Below are 23917 nucleotides of genomic sequence, written 5' to 3' on the forward strand. Positions count from 1 at the left end.
ACCAGAAACTCTTTCACACTATAAAAATAAAACCTCTCCCATATACATCAGACATCTTTTTAATTATAGAGGTAGCATGATCATTTAAAATGAGAAACAGTCAGTAATACATCAGTGTTGACTCCTGCAAAATTAGCTGTGTAAGTTTTTTTTAATGTGTGATAAATAGAGGCTTGTAAAGGTCATGGATATACAGAGGAGCCAGAATGAATAATGTTAATTTAAAATGTAGTTGGATAATGATTACATTTATTGTTTTAGTTTCTTATCTAGAATGCAGACTGCTTCTCATGTAATGAATGAACAAGTACCTTTTAAAATTTTGCACTTTAGAGAACGATGGTGTTTTTCTAAGTCAGGGCACAGATAATTCATGCTAAACAATGAAATTTAGATGCAATACATTCGTTTCACTAACCTGTATTAAATATAAATTACATTCTTTCATTTGAGTAGGTATGGAAGGCCTGATTGTGCTCTATGTGGGCTGTTGGTACCCTGCTGCATTTCAAATGGACCACCTGGAGTTATCTGAGTTTCCATTTGATTGACTGAGTAGAGTCAAACCTTCCCTGTTGTATTTTTAAACACAATGGGAGCCTAAACTGGAAACAATACCTTAAAACAAACAAACAGAACCAAAAACAAAAATAGAAAACCAAGCAAATAAAGTTCAGCATAATTTAAGAGAAATACCTAAACTCTTGTATGTAGTGCATTTACAAAAATTGTATCAAAGATCCTGACTGCTAGAAAAAGAAAATGAAATCAAATTGGAAGCTCTAAGAAATTCTCAAGGAAAAGACTCTCATAATACCTAAAGATTTTTATTGTCCCCCAAGAATCTATAATGATGTATGCTGTTACATTATTTAATTCATCACTGTCAAACATATGAAAGCATTCTCATATTCTAGATAACAATTATTCCATCTGAAATTAGTTATACGCTTCTTGCATATGTGCTCTGCAAAGAAGACTCATCTTACATTTTATAAAATTATTTTGATAATGATAAGGGTTTTAGGAAAAAATAGCTAATTATCTGGGCTCATGCATGTTATATATGAATGAGCTATGCAAAAGAACCAAGGGGACAGAAGTATCCTGCTGGGGCAGCCAGTATTCTAAGCCCGGGCATCTTGTTTTTCTTTCTTAGAATTACACAGAGGACTGAAAATGCAATTCTGAGTTTTTCCTTTAAATTACACAGCATGTTAAAAGTAGCTTGCTGGATTTACCTTTCTTTGTTTCACCAGAAAGTAAACTTGTGATTTCTCTCTACACTTAGATGTCTGTGTTCATTGCTACTGAAATACAGCTGATGTGGTAGTTGTTTGTTGTATTGGATAACTCACTGCACAAAGTAAGATTTACTTTTTATTAGCTGCTGATAGTTCCAGAAATCACTTACTTGGTAGAGTTAAAGGTGGAAGGCAAATTAAATACTCAGTCCTGATAAATGGTGAGTTTGATGTGCTTGTTTTGTAGATGGCCTATACCTTTCTGCATTAAGCAATGAAGCAGAAAGGAGTAAAATCATTCACTTATTAAATAGGCCAATTATGTTGCTTCTATAGACCATAACAAAGAAAATGTTTCTTTTGAAGCCTGATCTCTCCATAGTAAAATACCTTATTGTTTATTTTTGCTTAAAATCCTCCTGTAGGAATGTTTTTGAACTTAACAGTGAGCGTGTGTCATGTTGTAATCCATGCCCAGGAAGTTAAATCTCTCTACTGCCCAAAGCTGAAGCAGACCATCACATTTGATCAAGTGATGGTGGGAAGTTTAACAAAAGTTAAGCTCACTCTCCAAGAGAATGAAAAAGTTACAGTGCAAAGGGTCAGTCAAGACGTGTGAACAGTGTGGCTGCCTATTTAACGTATGCGTATCCTGAGCACCACCACAAACCACAGAAACTGTAGATAGCAGTGCACATTTGAAACGTTCAAGTACAGGCAAGAAATGCTTGAATAAAGATGAGTCAGTATCACCAGCCCTTTACATTGAAATGTATCTGCACATCCTGACGTACAATGATAAACTTGGAAGACAACAATCTAGAGGAATCAACATCCATGGATGCTAATGTAAATTAACATATGACTTACAACAGATCTTATACCAAAGACTGCAGAAATAGTGCGATAAGCATCTAAGTGATGAAAAGTCTCTGTTTGTTAGGTCACCTGGAGAAACAGATAAACCTGTCTGCAGGCCACCTAAGTGAAATGTTACTTGTTTGATTCAGCATTGCTCCACATCTTATGGGGACAGGAAGTAAAAAGGTAGTCTAAGAAATAAGCAGGAAACAACAACAACAACAAAAGAACAAAACACACACACACAAAACAACCAGACAGTAGAACCAGTAATTGTCTGGGTTTTGTTGGGGAGATTGGCAGTAACCAAAAAAATGCGGAGGTAATAACTGGAATTCCAGGACATGACAACAATAAATTAACAGCTATTACCGCTTACAACATTTACGTGCATTCCTTTTTGTTGTGCTAATTGTACCAAAAAAAAAAAAAAGTAAATCGAGTTTGGGAAATGCACGTAGGAAAAACACTATTCTCTAATGTTCTGGTTAGTAATTTTTAGGAATTGTTTGTTCATAGGATGTTCACCCATGCCAAGATTTAGAAATTATGGTTGATGGGCACAAGCTTTTAGTGAACTAGAAAAACATAGGGGGATTACTAGGAACTGCAGGGGATGGAGAACTTTCTAGTTGCACCCAGCAGGAGATGACAATGTTTGATCTCTCATGCCTAAGTCCTGCCCACCCCACCAAGAATCTCAGTTTCAGTCTCTCGCTGACACTGATACTCCCATATCTGAGAGTCTGGTGGCAAAGGCTGATTGTTATTTAGGAGAGGATGTTATAGGGAAATGGCTTTGCTCCACTTTTTCAACTTCCCTCATCTCATGCTCTGCCAATGGATCTAACCAGCTCCCAGCACAAATCGTCTGTGCCCTGGATGCTTGGTTCCCAAAGAATGGCCAAACAGCACAAGCACTTCACTGCCCTGCATTTATCCAGCCTCACTCCTCAGTGCTCCATGGCTGGCCACTCTGTTCCTCTGAGGAAAAGACTGGCCTCTCAATACTACTGTGCTCCCCCAGCACTAGAAGGGCTCCCTTTTTCCTGCAAAGACTGCCCAAGTACTCAGTGAAAACAGTGTTGTAGCATCCTACAGCAGGAGGAATCCCGGGTGAAAACCCTGCCTGACTCACGGCTTTGTGTAGCTGAATAAGCTCTCAGCTGCACAGGAGCTCCTTGTTCCCAGTGAATTTCATTTTAAATATAGAAAATTATCTTCCAGAGATTTTGTACTTGAACTGTCATTTAATACTTACAAAGATGAGCACCATTATTCATCTGGTAAAAAAAAATAAATCTGTCCCCATCATGATCATATTCCCACCCCTTCAGGTTTTGACCTTAAAAAACTAGATAGCAGCCATTTGTGTATCTATGTTAACACTGCTGTAACCCCAAGGCTCACTTGTAGTCCAAAGGTGCAGTCCTGGGATGTAGCCATTATGTTTGCTGAATGTATTTAACAAGAAAATATAACCTACTTGGTGATTTGAGCCATGGGGAATAGTGTTTATTCCAGTAACCTTGTGCAGTGTACCTTGTGCATTTTAAATTCACTTATGAACAATTTAACCTTGTAGATTTAAGACTCATTTAACCTTTTGGCTCATAGGTTCTTTAAACTGCAGGATTTGCATTTTTATAAACAACTTTGAAAATCTGAACACTTGTCACAGTTCACCACCCAGAAATCCCGCAGTTCTTTCCTTTCTGTGGGCAGCAATATAATAAAATATTTTATTATAGGAGCAGGTGAGTTCTGTTATAGGAGCAGGTAAGTTCTAAAACTGACAGTAGCCACCTAGCCACTGATGAAGGCAGACAAGCATTCCTATTAGGCATAATAGTTTAGTTGCCATAATTTGTCAACTGCATGAAGTTCAACAAGGCCAAGTGCCGGGTCCTGCACCTGGGGCGCAATAACCCCAAGCAGAGCTACAGACTGGGAGAGGAATGGTTGGAGAGCTGCCAGGCAGAGAAGGACCTGGGAGTGATGGTGGATAGTCGGCTGAATATGAGCCAGCAGTGTGCTCAGGTAGCCAAGAAGGCCAACGGCATCCTGGCTTGTATCAGGAACAGCGTGACCAGCAGGGCGAGGGAGGTGATCGTCCCCCTGTACTCAGCTCTGGTGAGGCCGCACCTCGAGTACTGTGTTCAGTTTTGGGCCCCTCGCTACAAGAAGGACATGGAGGTGCTTGAGCGGGTGCAGAGAAGGGCGACGAAGCTGGTGAGGGGCCTGGAGAACAAGTCCTACGAGGAGCGGCTGAGGGAGCTGGGCTTGTTCAGCCTGGAGAAGAGGAGGCTCAGGGGTGACCTTATCGCTCTTTTTAGGTACCTCAAGGGAGGCTGTAGCGAGGTGGGGGTTGGCCTGTTCTCCCACGTGCCTGGTGACAGGACGAGGGGGAATGGGCTTAAGTTGAGCCAGGGGAGTTTTAGGTTAGATGTTAGGAAGAACTTCTTCACTGAAAGGGTTGTTAGACATTGGAACAGGCTGCCCAGGGAAGTGGTGGAGTCACCATCCCTGGAAGTCTTCAAAAGACGTTTAGATGTAGAGCTTAGGGATATGGTTTAGTGGAGGGCTGTTAGCGTTAGGTTGGAGGTTGGACTCGATGACCTTGAGGTCTCTTCCAACCTAGAAATTCTGTGATTCTGTGATTCTGTGATAAAGCTATAAAAACAATTCACGTTATAGGTGTAAAATGACATATAAAACCAGTGAAGCTGAGGAAGATATGTAAATAAGTGTAAACCACCAGAGTAATTAGATATAGACAAATGCTACATGATTTAAACAATTGCTAAACAACCTCTGCTTTCATAAGGGTAGGACAGCAAAGGTGGCCCTAGAGAGAAACCTACACTAAAAGTGTATCCTTCTGTAAATGTGTATAAACTGTACTGTAACACCTAATGTAGGCAAGAGGACAGGAAGGCTCCTCTCTGTTTAATAACAGACAGTGCATCACTCACCATGTCTACATGCTTCACTTTAGCATGGCAGTCTGTGGCACATTATCTCATGTCTTTATTTTATGTAGTTGTCTGTGATCTCACTACACTGAATACAGAAAGGAAGAAATCCGGGATGCTGGTAACTCCTGTTTTTTAGGCAGTACAACCTATGTGATCATATGCATACTTTTACTTACGTATTCTGTACATCCAGGTAGATCGTATTTGCTATAATAAATACCTGCTTAAGTTAAGACAATGCAGCTTTGTGATTGAGTTTGTGATGCAAGGCTTAGGCTCCAACCAGCTCCCAGGCACACCTGGGAATTGCTGCAGCATCTTCTTTTGATTGATCTTAGCTGGAAAGTAAACAGTTTTCCTGTTGTGTGAATTATGTTTGAATGTAGAAAAAAAATGTTCATGTTCCATAGCAAGGAAGGTCTTTCAGTGAGGCTTAGCATTTATAAATATGTCTGCAGGGATGTGAGGAATCAAGGCTCAGCCCCCTGCTGCCATCCTGCTGTGCCCTAGGCGAGGCTGAGCTGCTGTTCTCTGTCAGGCTGACCGTGGTGCAGAGACTGAAATTTCATGTCATGGCTTGGAAGGGACACAGTTTGACTAGAGGCCACCTGGCTTGCCTTCTTGCTTTTTTAAAGTTCAGTATTTGTCAAAAGTCACCTTTGTCACATTTATCATGAGTAGCCCCACAACCTGTGTGAGGTATGACAAGGGAACACAGCACACAGGGACGATAGCTGCCCAACTCAGACCAGCTGGGCAAGAAGGGCCAAGGAACCAGACCTAGCTCCAGGCGTAATACTGCCTGTTTTATCATGGGTCAGCCTAATACAAAAAGATTGGGAACAATGGGTATAAAAAAAGCTGGCTTTGGAGTGGTTTTACTTACTGGAGCAGAGCATTAAATGAGTTACTGGCTGGAGAGCCATAAGCAGGCTGGAAAGGCTAGTTTGGTTTGAGATAGAAGAGGCCAACTCAGGATTTACAACATTTAAGGGCAAAATAGGGCGTTAGCGGACCTGCACTTTAGTAGCACATTTCTGTTTGTATTGAATTCATTTGTAGCTTTGTGGTCAAATAGTACCCACTATTTCGTTTTAAATGCATTTACGTTGAAAAGAGTAACTCCGTCTAAACATGGATTATGATTACCATTGCTGACATTTTTTGCAAAAGGCAATTAGACATTATTAACAAACAGTCACTTTTTGCACCTGAAAATTAAAGAGGAGAAAAAAAAAAAAAAAAAGGATCAAAACATTCTCAAAGACTATACCTGGTGCACAAAAGAGCAAAGTGCTGTCATATCGCACATGCACACATTTGCCAGGAGAAAAAAATAAGAAAATAAATCTTCCTTTTGTTAAAGCAACATAATAGCAGCTTGTAAGAATGTCGTATTTCTTTCTATTCATCAAAATGAGACCAAAGTCCTTATGTCACTCAACAACTGTTTCACTGTTGTTTTAAAAACTTGGGACTTGGTTCAAAGAAATGTCTGACACTCTTCTCTTCCACATTCAAAGAGGTACAAACAACACTTTCACACACTTCACCATTGGAAAAATACTGTATTATAGCACCACAGAGATGTAAAACAGCGTGACATTTTCAAAAACAAAGGGAAGATAAGTAGCTGACTGGTAACCAATTTAAGCAGGGTTGCTTGCACAGGTGACAAGCTCTGACATTCGTTTGCCTTTTGCAGAGCTACTTAAATTTATAGCAGTGCTTAGGGAGGACACTGTGCTATTCTGCGCATGGCATGAACATACTGATACACTTTCACTGTGTTCACTGGTGTAAGTAATGAGACCTTTAACTGGATAAACAGGGATTTTTGTATTCTCTTTCCTCCATCTACCTCTCTTCTCCAGCTTCTGGAGGAAGAATGTGTAAGAACCGAGAGCTATTTTCGATAGCACGCATTTTTAATCCCTCAGATCTACCTCATAAAAAAACCTGCAATATTTAATAAAGAACTCAGTACAAACCCAAACATTATTCAGCCTTTAATGGAAGATCACAGAACTTTGTTTTTAGCTTCACATTTGTATTCTTTTTGTTATTTTTTGGGAACAGATTGATCTACATAGATTATCTAGAAGCAGGCAGTTTATACTATGAGGTTTAGATTTTCTAAACACCAAGCCTTCATTTGAGATGCTTGACCTCTTGAAAGGGCTGCAAAGTGGGGGTGCAGTACCTTTAGGATCTCTTCCACTTAGCCATGGGATCTGAAAGATGTTTTAGCAACATGGCAGCCAAAGCCACAATGTTATAACACAAGTATTACAATTGGCTCTAGGCAGCCAGGGGCACCTCTGCATCTGATCCCAGCTGTGCAGAGGTGAGCAGAGCTCTTCCCCAGAGGCAGCAAAGTGGCATGGCTGACACAGCCATCCCTGCAGTGATGGAGGCCCACCCAGCCAACTTCCATGTTTGCCCTTGTCTTCCTCTGCACCTGCAGCCCAAAAAAACAGGCTGAGGAAAACGCGTTATGTCCATTCCAACTGAAAAGGCTTGAGCTCTTTGTGGACCTCCTGGTGGGGCACACTCTGAATGCCATGTCTTCTACCTATCAGTACCCCTGCACCTAACCTGCTCCAAGAACGGTTACATTTTGGGAGCCCTACTGCCCATGCTAACTGGAACAGATGTTTCTATATCTTTTAAGCATGGAAGTCAAACAGATGCTAATTATTAATACGAATTTGCTTATGATTTTAAAGTCATGCCCACCAACATGGGGAGGAGTTGCAAGTTTTGATAGACTCATTTGAACTTCTGGGTAGCTAAAACTTTTACTCAGCATAAACGTGATAAACTGTGGCAAAGTGTTTGACATAGTACCTAAAAATATTTTGTTTTTAAAACACAGCTGCATATTTCATCTGTAACACATACTGCTGAGGAACAATGAATAAAAAAAGAGTCAATGTGTATTTTTTACCAAATAAAATTATTACTAGATATGCTGTGTCTAGGCCTCACAATTCACCAATCTTAAGAAGCACTGAAACAAAGTACCAAGAAAAATGATAAAAGTGTAAATCCCAGTCATGCTTGGACATTTCTGTGGAAAGTAGTTTTCAGACATATACTGATAAGAGGCTTAGTACAGAAATAAACAGCCTGAGTTACATGAGAAGCCAGAGCTAGTTCCTCTTCTAGTCCCCTGGCCTTTAAACCATGAAAAGGAGTTGTTTCTTGACAGTCCTGTTAACAAATGAAAATTCAGCCTAAACAGTAAGGTTCAACATTACCTGACTGACAAACATTAGAAGAATGTTGGTCATTAGTTTGCTTATCTTTGGACAGCATCACAGGTCTCAGCTGATGTGACAATATCATTTCATTTAATTTTTGCTGCAACGCTAAGTAGTCTTCAGATAATTTTGATATCTAAAAAAAATATAACACAGGATTTCTCATTATTATATAAATAAGCATATATGTTCCAAGGTAACCAAGGATAAAACAGTGGGCTTGATAATGAATTTAAAAGATATCTCTCCAGCTACTACAGTGCAGACACCTACTACACTTACCTCCCATCCCTCTCCTTAAAACCAACCAAACAAAAAAGTGTAGGAAGCCCCATACTACTGCCCAGTCCTGCTGCTCCTTCATATTGGTTCACTCAGGTGGGCAGATGGTGTCTTGCTGATGTCGGGATGCAGAACAGCTTCTGCAACTGCAGGCATATGGCTCTGCACATGTGCAAGTCACTGGCACTGACACAGCAACTTACTGTTTTATTTACAGGGCCTTGCTAGGTAAATGCACATTTCAATAAAGCCAGAACTTCTGCATTTAGGTTGATACTGACATAATTTTTCCCCATTTTTCTAACTTCGTCTTTCTCTCCTTCCTAAAAAGGGTATTTCTCTTGCAGCCCCAAATATGCCTTTTAATGCAACACTCGTTAAAAGAAAACACATCAGTCTCAGCCGAGAGAGTAAAAACTTGTTCCACTGAAGTCAGTAAAATAACTTTGCCATTCTGTCATTGCTCAGCGTGTTATGTTTAACAAATTTAGCTTATAAGCTTCTTACCTGCCGTGAAAAGGCTGCCAAATCACAAGGCTCTTTCTCTGAGCCTCCCTTCAGTGTCTTAGAGTCCTCAGCTTCCATAACAGTGTTTTCCCTATCTTTTGTTGTCTGGGGATCATCATTTTGATTGTGTACTGCTTCTGTTGGCTCCTTTATAGTTTTCTCTTGACTTTTGCAAGGTAATTTCCCTTCTTTTCTGAGTTGTCCTCTCCTTCTGTAACCCCTGTAATTGCTCTGAATAACCACTGCTGCCTTCTCTTTGTCTTCTGAACCTCGTTTTTCTGCTTCAGCTTGTTTCCGTGAGCCTCTTATTGACTCTTTTCTTATAATTCCTTTACGTTCTCTAGGCATCATCACTTCATGTTTCACGTGGTTTCTTTCCACATTCCCGTTGGTCTTGGGTTGGACCACAGCAGATTCTTGATTTTGCCCATATGTACTGAGTGTGTCTTGGTTAGTTTGCCCTTGCTGGAGTTCAGGCTCAGCTGTGCTTTTGACAGAAGCTTTGCTGGATGACTCCTCCAAAGATGCCTGGTCTTCACCTTCACCAGCATGCTCTACTGCAGGGTTCTGCTTCATGGAAACTGTCTCTTCTTTAGTAGGCATTTTCTTTTGCTCCTGTACGTTCCCTATGTCACTGTCCCTGGTGTACTCACTGTCAATAACAGCATCACCTTCATCTTGAATCTCCTCATTCACTGCTTCTTCCAGTATAATATTTTGAAGTGGCTGCAGTTGTGCTTCAAGGTATTCGACAGCAGATAATTCTTCCTCTCCTATTTTTTTGCACTGTTCCTTTATTTTTTTACGGGCTCTGTAGCCTCTGTAATTGCTCTGAACAATAATAGCTGCTTCTTCTTCTGTTTTTGGAAGGGCACTCTTCACTCCAGCTGGACTTTCCTCATTATCTTGAAGTTCTTCATCCTTTTTATTTTCACTAAAGGCTGATGCATTTTCAGTTTGGTTCTCTCTAAGTGATTCCCTGAATGGAATAGAATTTTGCGAGAAATTATAGCTGAAGGAGATGAAGGATAGTAACAACTTTGCAACTACCTTTGGTGATGCTTGTGTAGTAAAAGGCAATTTGATGCATTGGAACATGGGAAAGATTTAATGCGCATAGCTGGAATTGAAGATAGAAAGCCAATCTATGTTTTTCTATTGACTATTACTTCTTAATGTTAAAAGGAATGTCCCTGTTAAACTGTTCACAGAAAATTGCTGCACAAGGGCAGGTGATAAAACAGAAAAGAATTAATTGAACGTTTAACAAGAATGTAAGGCAGAAAATTTGTACCACCTCCAGTGTGTATAAATACACACAATCCTAAACGTATTAATGAAAGAAAACTGCCTCACATCACACTGGACTGTTTTCTTTCTATGATCCTGGGCACAGGTCCAGGTCAAACTTAAAAGACCAATTCCCTCCACTGTGTTTGTTACTGTCTATAAAACTTAAGTGCCAGGTGAAATCTGCCACACTGTTCCTCCCCTTTGACTCTTGAGAAAGACTGTTGACTCATTCACAGCTGTTTTCTACCTCTCTGGAGTAGTCTCCAGCTACTGAAATGCTGTCACTGAAAACAAGATGGTGATGTGCAAAGTGCTCCTCTTCAGTGACTAGGACTACAGCTATGTTGCAGAAGTATTTAGAATGTGATTTGCCTCCCCTTACTTTCATCTGTCTGATCTGAGCAAGTCTTCTAGGTTCCTGCTTGTCATCACCTATGCTTATCAGACAGTGACTTAAGATGAGAGCAGTTCCTTGCAGATGCCTGTTTCTTGCTCTTGTCTGAGCATTTTTTGCAAATATCCAATTCCAGAAAGAAATTCATTTACAAGTTACATTAACATTACAGGTAAACACAGTATTGTTTATCTTTCCCCTAAACGTGCCATTATTCCCTGGGCTTGAAAATACGAGAAAATTGCCTACTGACATTGAAAGAACTCCAAGTGAATGTATACATACACTTACATCTAGAATAATTCTAATAATAATTCTAGAATAATTTGCTTCACTTTTAGATTATATCCCTGTTTTTATCAGTTTAGTTATTAAAAAGGGACACAGTGACAGAAGAGATGGAAAATATTACCTCCTCCTTTTGAAGTTCCTCCTCTCCTTATATCCCCTGTAGTGAGACTGAATTACTGTTGCTGCTTTGTTCCTTGCCTCAGTTAGTTCTTTCCTCTTCTTCCTGAGTAAGTATCCTCTGGCAACTGATACAATTTATAATATAAAACAACCTTAGGCAACAAACAACGGGTATCTCAAATATTTCAGAGAGTTAAATGATAATGTTATTAAACAAAACAAACAACAAAAAACAAACAAACAAACAAAAAACAAAGGGAGAAATAAGAGCATACAGACTGGGGTGGTAATTATGATTACTTTTCAGCTGGAATGATTCTGTCCCACAAAACCTTTTGGGATTTCAGAAAGCTGCAGCCATTCTACATGAGGACAGAAGCAAGATCTTTCTCAGTATATTATTGGAATGAAAAAAATAAAGGCAGATGTTGAAAGACACAGAACCGTAGTGCTGTCGAAGTACCTCTAGAACACTGTGCTCTCAGCACCACATATCTGCTTTGCCTGATTCAGGCAATTGATTTGACTCAAGGTCTTTATTTCCCTGGGAAACACCTGGCAATCAGGCTATAGAGATTACCAGCCTCTCTTCTGGCACAGGCTTGGAACTTTAATTCTTTAGCTGAACATTCACCAGATTAGAGAGAAACTGAAAATTTTACAGCTCAGCAGTTGCAGCAGACCTCACTCATGCTCCTTTTGCAAAGACTCATTCAAAATGAGAAAGCTCAGCACGAAAAGTGAGCTAAGCTCCACAATAACCAGACACACTCTGGCAAGCATACTCAGTACTTTCACTTTGTGGCATGTTTAAGTTTATGTTGTGAATCAGGATAAATAAAGACTCAAAGATAGGTCTCTCACCAGACACATATGCACCCTCACCACTATACCAGTTGGTACTGTAAGGACTGGGATTCAGCTCCAGGTGAAGGTAACTAAATTTAGGTATGTACATGAAGGTGTCTGCAATTGTGCTGTCTCTAACCTCTTGTTAAAGTCAATCACTAGTCACTAGGGGCTTGATATGCTTGCTGGCACGTGAGTATCTAGTGCCATCTGAAGTGCTCCACGATGCCTAAAGCATCCACATGGAGCTGGCAGACACGTCGAAACAGACTGGGCTTTCTGCTGTGAGAAAGTTGGGTGTGCCACATGAAATAAAGCTGGAGGCCAGACAGGATAACCTGGGGCATTTCAAATGGCACTAGGTAACAATACAGTTACAAATTTTCTGAGCATTTGGTTGTTTAGAATAAAATTACTCAAACTCTAGGCTCTGCTGACTCTAAGAGGAGTTTAGAGACCTAGGTCACTTTCAGAGATTTATACTGAGGTGTCATGATCAGAAACTGAATCCCATTCAGAATGTTGCTTCAAAAATTCTTGAAGTTGCAAATCATTTCCTAATGGAAACTGGCACACTCTCCACAGTGCTGTGGTTTGGACAAGCCTGCTAATCCTTGGCAAAATAAGATGAACAAAGTGTTTTGTCAAAATATTTCTGTTGAACTCTAACTCCAGATGCAATAGCGGGACTATGGGGATAGAGGATTTAGGTGATTTAACAACCCTGAGGAGATGGTAGATATGGGAACTCTCATTCCAACTGTGCTGAGTGTTGTGATCGGAGAGGAAGGTCAAGCTCACTTAAGAACAGGAGAGGAGCGTAAACAATCTGTCCTGACACATTCATAAAACTTTATGTTAGCTTTTTGTTTGTTTGTTTGTTTTTGCTTTAGCGTTCCCTACTCACAATTTAGACCAGCTTGGGCTACACTAGATGCAGTGGATTGGTCTAAGAAGCACTGTATGAAAGGGACATAAATTATATATTGATAACTGGACATAGAGTAAAGGAACTCAAATATTTGTTCAAAGTGGCACACTTGGGTTTCATGTTGCTGTCTGGCAGGGCTTTAGAAAAGTGCAAATTGTAAAGAATTTTGAATACTGTCAGAGTTTCTTGGACTTCTTGGGGAAATTTTCATTCCATTTCCCTATAAAAATAAGTCAAAAGGAGATATTTTTAACTATATCAAGTTACATTATCAGTGGACATGCCATGTAAGCCAAATATGGTCTTTTTAGACTTATTCTGGTTCACTTTTGAAGTTTGCTTTTGTTTTGATGTTGTAGCTATCTAAGCATTGCTTTCAAACTGGAAGGGAGGTTTTGTACTGACTTAAAAATAGGAAAAAATACTCCAAGAGTTAAGTAAAAATGGACTTCCTTCTGTTTTAGCTTCTTGTGCACTGAAAAAAACTTGAAACTGCGTTCAAGATAAAGAAGGTGGATGAGCAGAAACACTGGGGAGATCAACAAACTGAGTAAAGTGATAAATTCATAGTTTTGCATTTGCAAATATTCTACAATAATTGACAAGTTTCAGATGGGTAATTATTTTTGGCACATCACTGAATTTTATTCTGGTTTTAGGTTCTTTTTTATGCTGATAAAATTCTAGTGACTGCAGCAAAGTGCTCTTCAGTACACTCTAACATTGTCTCAATGCAATTAACAGGTGCTTGTGACAATGATTAAAACCAACAGTAGTGCTGGTATATACTCATGAAGGCATATCAGAGGAAGTTTACATCTAGATAGCCTGGGTACTGGCAGCATTAACTTATGTTTGGGGTAACTACCTTTGTAATTACTAAAAGTACTGTGCAGATTTGTGCCAGCTGTTTTCGGACCTGTTCGGACCTCTGAGTTGTATTGCCACTGATTTCAGAGCTGCCTAGACTACATCTGGCTCTGGGACATCTCTGCAGGGACAGGAGAGACAGAAATATGTGAAGGAAAAAGAGATGTCATATAGTATACAACAAGGTGCAAGGTGATTATTGCTGCAGAAGAGGCAGGATAATTTGCTAGCTCTGACTGAGTCCTGGCAAAAAAAGAATCAGATGTGAGTGAAATTACAGGTTGTAGTCTTCTCAAACATAACTGATATGTAGCAAAACCTATTCCCAACCAAACAGCATGCACACAAACATTATATGCACATAATCTCATACAGGGCTTCAACAGCACCAGCTGCAATAATTAGGCATAACAAAACAGAAGTGAAAGTCTTGCCATGGCATTTAACCAGCCCACCTCCCAGCTGTGGAAAGGGCCTCTATGCTGCTTTGAGGTACACATAGTGGAATACCACTGCCTCAACCACTGCATATAGATTTATAATAGATAAATTATATGTCAGGCACTGTAAATGAGCATAGTCAATCAGTGTAGCTAGGTAACAGCAAAGAATCTGGATCAACATATTGTGTTTGAATAACGCATTAAAAACAAGGAAAGCAAACAATTCTTACTTGCTTGAAGTCTAACAATGTATTTTTCCATTTTTTGATTACGTTTTGCTTTTGTGTATTCTTTACGAGCAACAAAACCCCTGTAAGCTGAAAAGAGATGTGAAAAAAAAATCTATTTAGATACACAAAAAGGCTTTAAAAATAAAAAGTCTGTAAGGAATTATAGGCCTCCATTAAGATATTCATATTTTTTTTTTTTCAGGCTTTATCTTTCCAAAAATGGCAAAAAAGCACAAGCAATATGAATCTCCATAAAAACTATATTTTCTGTTGAGTAACATTATTAAGAATGAAATAAATACAAACATGAGAGAATCAAAATGTAAAAGAAGATGCTGTTTGAAATATATTAAAAATTTCAATTGATGTCTTCATCAAAGGCATAATTGGTCTTATTGTCTTGGACAGTTAATACTTTATATTTTCATTATTATATTGCACAACCTTGTCAGAGCATGTCAGAATATTATTAATAACAGTATCATTTATGCAATCATGTCCTTCCATTGTTAAAACTGTCTTTAAATGCAACATTGATAAACGTAGCTTTGGTAAGAAGATTGTCATAAGCTGGTTAAAAGAATTTTTTCTCCATAAAAACTGATATCATGAAGTATTAGATATTTTATCAAATGTAACAGCAGGAAAACAGAAAAATCCACATCCGGCATGCACATCCATCTATCAACTACACACACGTGCTAGCTTTAAGGAAAATATTAAATGTTTTAAAGCTATTACCTGACTGTATTTTAATAGCACTTTGTTCCCTTTGTTCCTTTATCTTTTTGTATCTCCTTGACACCAGCCACCCTCTGACATAAGCCTGAATCAAAATAATCATGTCAACTGTCTCCTTTCGCATTAAATTCAGCTGCTCCACATGATAGTATTTGAGGAACACCTTAAAAAGAGTAAGCAGACAGGCAATAGTTCTAGTTAATGCAGCTTAGACAGAGTGGCCCCATTTCATAGTCCCAGTGCAAAACCTTGGGCTGTAACTACAAATCTCTTTTAAACCTAAGAGTCTAACAGTTTCACTAACCTCAGAAATCTGATGTATATTGCATACAGGTGATCCAAATCTAGAACTTTCAACCTTTCTGCTTTCCCAGTTTAAATGTAAGGCATTGTTTATTTCCTAAATTGCTTTTATCAAGCATGAAACTCATATAGATCCTTAACAACTAGCCCAGCATGAGGGATACAAACACATTCCTGGTACACATTAGTATAAAATAAAATCTGTAGATAAAGCTTGTGCAAGTAAGACCAATTACTCTTGTTTTACAGAATTCCCCGTGATCTTTGATCACTCTAGTACAGACACAAGTTAACTCTAATTAAGTAAACATACAATATAGATCTCATATCTAAAAACACCCTTCCCTTCACTACATGTTATCCATTAGCCTCACTAAGGCAGCAAAGGGAAATAAAGGTTGAGGAGGAAACCATGTATCTTCATGGCTTGTCCAGCCTATCCAGGAATAAATGTCAGAAGAAGAAGAGTTGTTTCTTCTGCTCTGAGGTGTTTTTGTATTTTGTGCAGTTTAGGATCCATCTAGGATCCATTTGTCCCCCTCTCCTTTCCACGCACTTCTGTTACATTGGAAGACTGAGACTTGGTGCATTATTTGTCTGACAGCTTATTTTTTTCTGGCAGATCTCCTGCGATCCGTCATGTCAGGGCCAGGGGGGAGGGGGGGGGTGGCTCCTGAGCGCACTGGGAAGACTGGTGAGCTAGAACCAATGGCATGAGTATGGGAACAGACATATTTCTTGTATATCAAGAAAAGCCTTCCTCCGACTTCACATATCTGAGATCTATGTCTTCTCCCACTGCTCAACAAACTCTAGCACAGACCCTCTGGCTGGAAGGTAAAAACCTTCTCCCCTCCCCTTGTGAGTCTGACTGCTAAAAGGAAGAAATATGAGCTGATCCTTACTATCACATTTTTGGAAAAATGATGCAAGCAGTGTCATTGTCACATACTGCTTTGTACAGGTGAGGCAGACTGTGGCCTCATTACAGTCGATCAGAATTTTAACACACTACTGGTTTGGGATTTCTGCCAGGTATCATGGAACAGTACTCAACAAAGGCTGGTTTTTTGTTTTGTTTTTGTTTTAGTACCAGGAAAGACAAGAGCTACTCCAATCCTAATAAATTAACAGTGACATAGTGCAATAATGCTTTTACAGTATATATATCTATAATTATATATAATTACTTTAGTTTTTCCAAGAACCCAATTGTCCAGGTGAGCTTTTTCCAAGATGGCAGCACAGGTTTCCGGGCTGACTGGAGGATCATCATTTGTTTTGTAACAGATGAGATAATACCTAAAGACAAATATATGATTCGTTATTCCATTAATGGTGAACAATATATGCAAATACATTCAAATCATTCATTTAAATAATAAAAACTGTTGCATGAAAGAAAACATAGCACTGAAAAAAAAACAGCTCACTAAAAAAATTGCTGTGATTTATATGCAGCACTAAGAAACTCAATTAAAAGTGGATGAGTGACATATTGCACACCCTGGAGGGCTGTTTAATTCTATGTCAACATTGAAAGGTTTTAAAAAGTGTGCAACTCAAATGGGGCTGTGTGCCAGTCCTTTGCTGCTCTGACTGTCTGTGAAAGCGATTTCAGTGGCAAGATAAAAATACTTATGTTTTTCTGCCTAAATTAGCTTAGTTCATATCTATAAATGTCATGAAGATTTCCTATTTTATTTCAAGTGCTTAGATGGTTAACATGTGAGACTCATCCCAGCTCATGTGAGATGGTTAACATGTGAGACTCATCCAGAGCTGGGATCTACAAGCTTTGTAGATCCTTTTGGAACATAATATTTGATGTTTTGACATATCATGTAAGCATTTAATTTGGCAAACTAATTTCTCAGAACTAACTCTGCCTGAGAAAAGAGGTCAGGATGCTCATGCATAAAAATTACATAACACATACCAACTTGGCTGGTAGGTAGGAAAGTACTTGCATTTTCCAGGATTTCCCAGAATGTAATTTCATTACAAAATGAACTGTACTTGTCTTGTTTTGGTTTATTTTTTATTTATTTATTTTTTAATTAAAAAAAAAAAAATATGTGGATACCATTGTGTGTGTTCCTGACAGTGTTACGCTTTTCTTTTTTTTCTTGTTACTCAGAGTTTATACAGTAAGTTGGGTTGTACCAACTTTAGATGAAGGTAACAATGTCCTCGGAGGACTATAAAAAAGGAGACAATGATTATTTCTGCATTATGACCACCAATTCTTATATATATATTCTGTGTGAGCGCCATATCACCAGTGCTTGAGACCTGCACAGCCTCACTGCAATGGGGGGCACATTCTCTAGAGAGCTTCCCCATTGTGCTCACTGACTGTCTCTCTTTTACCTTCACCATAAAGTTTTTGATAAAAAGCAGCAACCAAGAGCCACAACATACCTTGGTGCAGTGATAACTACCTTTTCCCATCCTGCACTCTTCCAAGACAGTAATAGTCCCAGCAATACTCTTCCCAGATACTGTGCTATAAAAGCATTACTTTGTTTTTCCTCTCCTATGTACCAGCAGCACTCTGCGGCTAGATTTCTGTTTCTAGTGCACCATTCCTTTTAAGCATTTCTGGCTGTGTTGCTTGCTTCTTCCCAGCTTTACTCCCCATTCCATAAATCTAAGCTCTGATTGAGGCAAATATTCAATGTCTTTATTTGTAAAGAAGAAATATAGGTTAAGTGCTCAGTATTTTTTTTTGAGGTGACAGAAGAAGAGAGTTAAAGGGATTATAAAATAACAGTGAGTTCGTTATTCTTCTTAACAAATGACTAATACTTAGAAAGCATATTTCAAACAGAACTATGGACTTAATGAACTTCTCAGCCCTAGATTAGCCATTCCAAATTATCACCCCCCTGCAAACACAGATGTTGCACAGTGCTGAACGTCAGGAGCTAGAGAAATGGTGGTGCTTCTCAGAGGCTCTTTCTCCAGATTCTCCATTTTAATTTGAAACATTATATTTCTAACCCTAAAATCTTTGAAGAAAACTTTCAGATTATAAGCACGACAAATAATTTAACCAAATGCAGATGGAGCATGAAACAATCATTCTGGGATGCATCATCTTTCTCTACCAATCCAAAAGGGATTACTGATCTTGTGCCTGAGTTATCCTGTCACCCAGCCTGTAATCTCTTTTCTAACAGGAAATGTCTCTGTATTTTTTCTATAAATACCATGCCAAATGCATTGCGGATGCTTAGCCAACACTGAGCAGCAATGATAGAAGAGGAAAAGGCACTTGTTCACATCAACGTTACCGTTTTATGAAGTTAGCAAAGAGTATGCGGTGTGAATAACCCTGTCTTCGAATCCTTGCCGTCTCCAGAATTCCTGTGTAACGCAGCTGAACCAACACTTTTTCTTTATCAAACTTGTTTGCCTGCCGGTCATTGTTTGGCTTGATGCACCTGACAAAATGAGGCTGGCCAACGACCATTTTAGATAACAAATCCATCAGGGAATACTGCAAGAAATGAAAAAGATACCAGGGTGATTACAAAACTTTTATGTAGGTCCAGATGTAGCTGAAATTTTGTTTCATATAATCAGATTTATTTCATGTGCAAGTCCATTTAGATTTCAGTAAGCTGGTACTTTAATGATAGATGAAGTAAATTGTGTAACAGTTCTGGTTTTGAAAAGATCATCATAGACTACGTGAGAGAAACACTGACTCCAAATGGACGTTATCACAGTACACCCAGGACATTCTCACAAACTACAGTTTTGGTATATGCAAAATTTGTGGTACTGCCAATAACTGAACACCTGCTTTGGTTTTGGAAGCAGCATTATCTTTAATTATGGTTCTAAAAAATTATCTCTTTTTTTGCAGGCTCCCTTGAAGACCAGTGGATATAACAGCAGCTGTTAGGCTGAGTCTGCAACACCAAGTTCATATCAATCTATATGTTTAGCAGAAGCAAAGCATTGTTTGCAAGATCATAACTGAATTCTTGAGTATAACTGTAGAAGGGAAGTGTTATTGAGGAATATTTCTAAAAGCATACCACTTATTCTCATGAAATGCACAAGCACATGAATGCACATTTTATGCCTAATACTGAAGACAGAGAACAAATAGGTGTTTGGGGCAACTGCATCAGTTAGCCTGGCATTGGATTGTGCAGCTGTTACTGAGCTTTATTATTGACTGTGTGGCTGTTAAAAGCTGTTAAAGGCTGTCAGACCTGATGAAAGGGCAGTGTCCCTGGAAGCCTCTCCATGCTTCCCAGCTACATCAGCTCATCTAATACATGATAAAAACTCTCCTTATACTTCTTTCCTTTTCTTGGACTCTTGTTAGGCAATTACAACCCACTTTAATGTGTTTTTTGTTGTTTTTGTTTGTTTGTTTGTTTGTTTTTCCTGTTGTCATCTAATTGAAGATCTTTACTTGTCCAGGGAGTAAATTATCAGTCTAAGGATGGAAGACTGATGGAAGAAGTGCACTAAGCCAGTAAATATTGCCATCCCTTCAGTAGGATAGAGGAACCTAAAGCCACCCTGGAAGAGAGGTGCTTAATCTATTCTCATACAGCACGTCCTGTTCATTAGGGCTGATGGTGATACTACAGTTGCCCTGCCAGGAACAAACATTTGAGGAGGGTAAAACTAGGAATGCACAAAATCACAATTCAAAAGTTGCACTCTTCCCACCTCACCAGGGTGCCAGGCTAACAGAGGGATGTTGTCTGTAGCTCCCTATGACAACTGAATTGAATCTGGCTGTAAACAAGCTTGACTTGTATTTCATAAAATGGCTTCATGGGAATATCTTATAGAAACACAAGTGAAGAGGCTCATTATTCAGGATTCAGCCTGACTCAACAGAAAGAGGCAGCCAGGATGCAATGCAGTTCAGCAGTAGGTTAGATACAGGAAACTGGTGTAGGACATCAAGAGACATATGTTTCCTATTAAAATATGCAATCCCGTTTTGGACAAATGCTTCACCAAGCAGCAAAGTGCTTAATTAGATTTATCACTCATGTTACAATGGAACACAAACAAATAGGGCAGGCTAATGGATATATATATTTTTTTCTACTCAGCCTGAGATAGCAGATGCTTTTCTCAGTCACCCTTGGATATCTGCATATCAGTAAACCAGTAGGGATGAAGCTGAATCTTTATCTGAGAGCATTAGCTAGCATGATCTGAGCAGGGATTTCCACTACAGAAAATAGTAACAGGAAAGTGCAAATATAACGAACCCTTCACAGCTTCAGTTGCTAGATTTGTTGGTAATGCCAGTGCATTACCAACATTAATTAATTAATTAATTAATTAATCAAAGACAGGAACTTTGAAGTAGATTCAATAGATTTCTCCATCCAGAACGTTAAAATGCCATCCAACTTTGGATTACCACGATACCTGGGCTGGAATTATCCTTGACAGTCCCAAAAGCTGTGCAGTTAAGTCTACTAAATAGAGATCCTGCTCCTTATTGCTCTCTGTCATAGATGTAAATGAACAGTCATGAAAATGAAAATGAAAGGTCATGAAGATTACCTGAGCCACCTTTACATTTTTGCTGGGAGATAAGAGGAGCTGAAAATTCAGGCTTGGGCCAACTCTGTGCTTGACTTTGGAAGAAACAATGCTTTTCACAGCTATTTTCTATGGCAGGATCAGCAGTGCTGCCTGCGCTTGGAAAAATAAAGAGCACTGATAAAAGAGCCAAAAGAATGTATTCAGAATAGACTCCGAGGAGTCAAGATCTTCCTCTGTAGCTCTTGCTCCAAATTAATTAATTTTTCTTTTTTAGTTCTTAAACTCTTAAGGAAATTTTGTATGACTGATATTCAACTTCCCCTTAACTCCTTTGGGGAGAAGCAGGAGAGTGAAAGACAATTCGTATCAATCATCCTACATCATCATGATGGAAATGTGGCTGTGTGTTTGAGTACAATTAGAGATGAAACATCACAATCTTCTTTATATATTTGTACTGCATAGACTGCTGAGCCCTTTAAGCAGCTCATGAACTCTAAATGTATCACTGCTGACTTTAACTCAACAGGTGAATTTAAAAAGGTAAAAGAATAAATATGCATTCTACTCTAGAAAAAAAATATTAAAAGATCAGATATCTTACTCTAAAATAAGAAGCAACTGTCTGTGTTTTCATACTGGTTGTCTCTCTTGGATGATGTCCGGTATCTCCTGCTTCATTCTATATGGATGAAGAAAAAAAAAAGACACTTCTTATCTCTGTTGAGTATGTAATGCCCTTTCCAATGCCTCAACAAACAACCCCTCAGAGAAAATCATCAAGTAAAAAAAAAGTACTCAAAACTGAAAAAGTTACTGCGTGATCACTAGCACAAAGTAGTTACACCATTACATTACTTTGCTACACAATACACAAACATTCACACACCAAGGACACAATTTGATAACTGCTACAAATAACTGCTACAAATAACCTGACAATGTCTGAGGTCCTGTTTGTTATTCCAGTGCCACTGCTATTGTGGTCACACTCTATGGAACATGACTATACGCCACACCAAAATTTTAATTTCTCTTTTTGCTACAATATAGCTAGGAAGTAAATTTTTTTTTTTTCTTTTCTGAAATTGTTATAAAACTATAGCCAGAAAGAAGGGAAATGTTAGGTTTTTACCTCACGGAAGGAATATGAATTGCACAACACAAAGATATCCAGCTAAACAGAAAAGAAAACAGGAGAGGGAAAAAAAACCATCGAAGGGGTTACTTGCTCACTTTTAGTACCAACAACAGTATTGCCTTTCTAGTTTAAAATAAGGTTAAGTGCAGAATGCAGAATCACGAAATCAGTTTTCTTACCTTTGTGTGACTGATTGATTTCTGGGGGGTCCACATCTGGTAACTGATTGTAGTTTTGCTTTTACTGTGTGCCAGGTTACCTATGGGAAGATGAAAGAATGCAACCTACCAAAATTCTTAGATCTCATCTCAACTAAAGGGTATGCTGAACCATGTTATTAAGTGCAACCATATGATTATAAAGGTCCTTGACTTTTTTCTGAGCATGTCCTCATTTCTCTTTTCACCGTTGGGGTGGAACAAGCTCTGAAGAAATTGCACGATGATGGAACATGGGCTAAATTTTCCTCCTTCAGCACTTATGTCACCTACTAGAGCAAAAAAATAAACAGAGTGCTGCAGAAGGTAAAAAAGGTGTATCTTCTAGCATCCATGAGCTTTTACCCTAAGGATGTTATTTTATTATCCTAGTTCTAAGGCTACACATATATTAGTTAAAAATATGTGTTAGCACCCCTCTCTGGCCCTGAGGTCAAGTGACATGGCATGACTCAAGTCTATAGAGCTAAACTGTATACTTCTCTACTCTTCTAACTAACTTGTAAAAATAGGGTTGTGTCCTTCCACAGAGCTTACTGGAAATCATTGCTGGCCTACACTTTCTTGTGACATGTGCCTGGGTATTCCTGGGAGAATGCTAGCTGACAAGGAACAGAAGTGTCCCAGGGAGGGATGCTTACAATTACTCAAAATGGGCAATCCTGTGGCAGTGTTTTAGCTACTGGTCACTGGTCGTGTTTTGTTTACTATCATAGACATTGTCTTAAAACATCAGCCTTGGAACTCTTAGTCAAGTACGACCCCTGTCATAGTGATTTGGAAGAGGTTCACAGGAGTGGTTTATACAGAAACTGGTCTTCTAAAGAAATAATGAAAATGCTTATGGCCTTTACACAATGTCACTTTATGTTGATAAAACCAGTGCTGCATGCTGCAATTGCTTCTACTAATAACATCATACCTCTGACATCTCACTATACATTGTGAGAGCCTGTAAACTCACTGTGCTCAGCTACTATCAGGAAGAGGTGGATAAGATTTGGATAAATAGCTGCAACTATATGGATGCTCAGCTAATGTGTAATGTATTGTGTGATGATATCAAATGCCAAAAATACCCTGTGCTTAGCTGAATGTCACAGAATGGGACAGAAAGAGAGAGGATTACTTATACCCAACATTAGCTGTCAGGACATGAGGTGTCTATAGGATCCCTGTTGTATTCCATGAAGAGAAGCACCTTCAGAGTAGATTTATCCCATCCTAAGAGAAACACCTGAGATGGCAGGGCAGGATGGCTTGGATTCTGGCTATACCTCTATATTTCCACTGATTCTAGATGAATGACAGACCAGAAATCTAGCTTTTAGTTGGCTGGATGTGGATGGTTTATGTCAGTTTCAAAAGGCTACACACGAAGTTTGATAATGTTTAACAAGATTGAAATAACCTT

General features: G+C 38.9%; 1 protein-coding gene across 1 annotated transcript in view; it reads right to left on the reverse strand.

Moving 5' to 3' along the window:
- Positions 1-23917, reverse strand: part of LOC311207136 (myosin-IIIa-like) — a gene marked incomplete at both ends in the record, with an annotated part of 59859 nt that overhangs the window by 7228 nt on the left and 28714 nt on the right. The window contains 8 exons of the mRNA XM_084283036.1: positions 8347-8485; positions 9139-10117; positions 11238-11361; positions 14560-14646; positions 15301-15463; positions 16794-16905; positions 18903-19108; positions 22465-22544. Of these exons, the coding sequence (XP_084139162.1) occupies positions 8347-8485; positions 9139-10117; positions 11238-11361; positions 14560-14646; positions 15301-15463; positions 16794-16905; positions 18903-19108; positions 22465-22544 (1890 nt within the window). The remainder of the gene's footprint in view (positions 1-8346; positions 8486-9138; positions 10118-11237; positions 11362-14559; positions 14647-15300; positions 15464-16793; positions 16906-18902; positions 19109-22464; positions 22545-23917) is intronic.

Source organism: Netta rufina, assembly GCF_964035555.1.
Source record: "Netta rufina genome assembly, chromosome: 2".
NCBI lineage: Eukaryota > Metazoa > Chordata > Aves > Anseriformes > Anatidae > Netta > Netta rufina.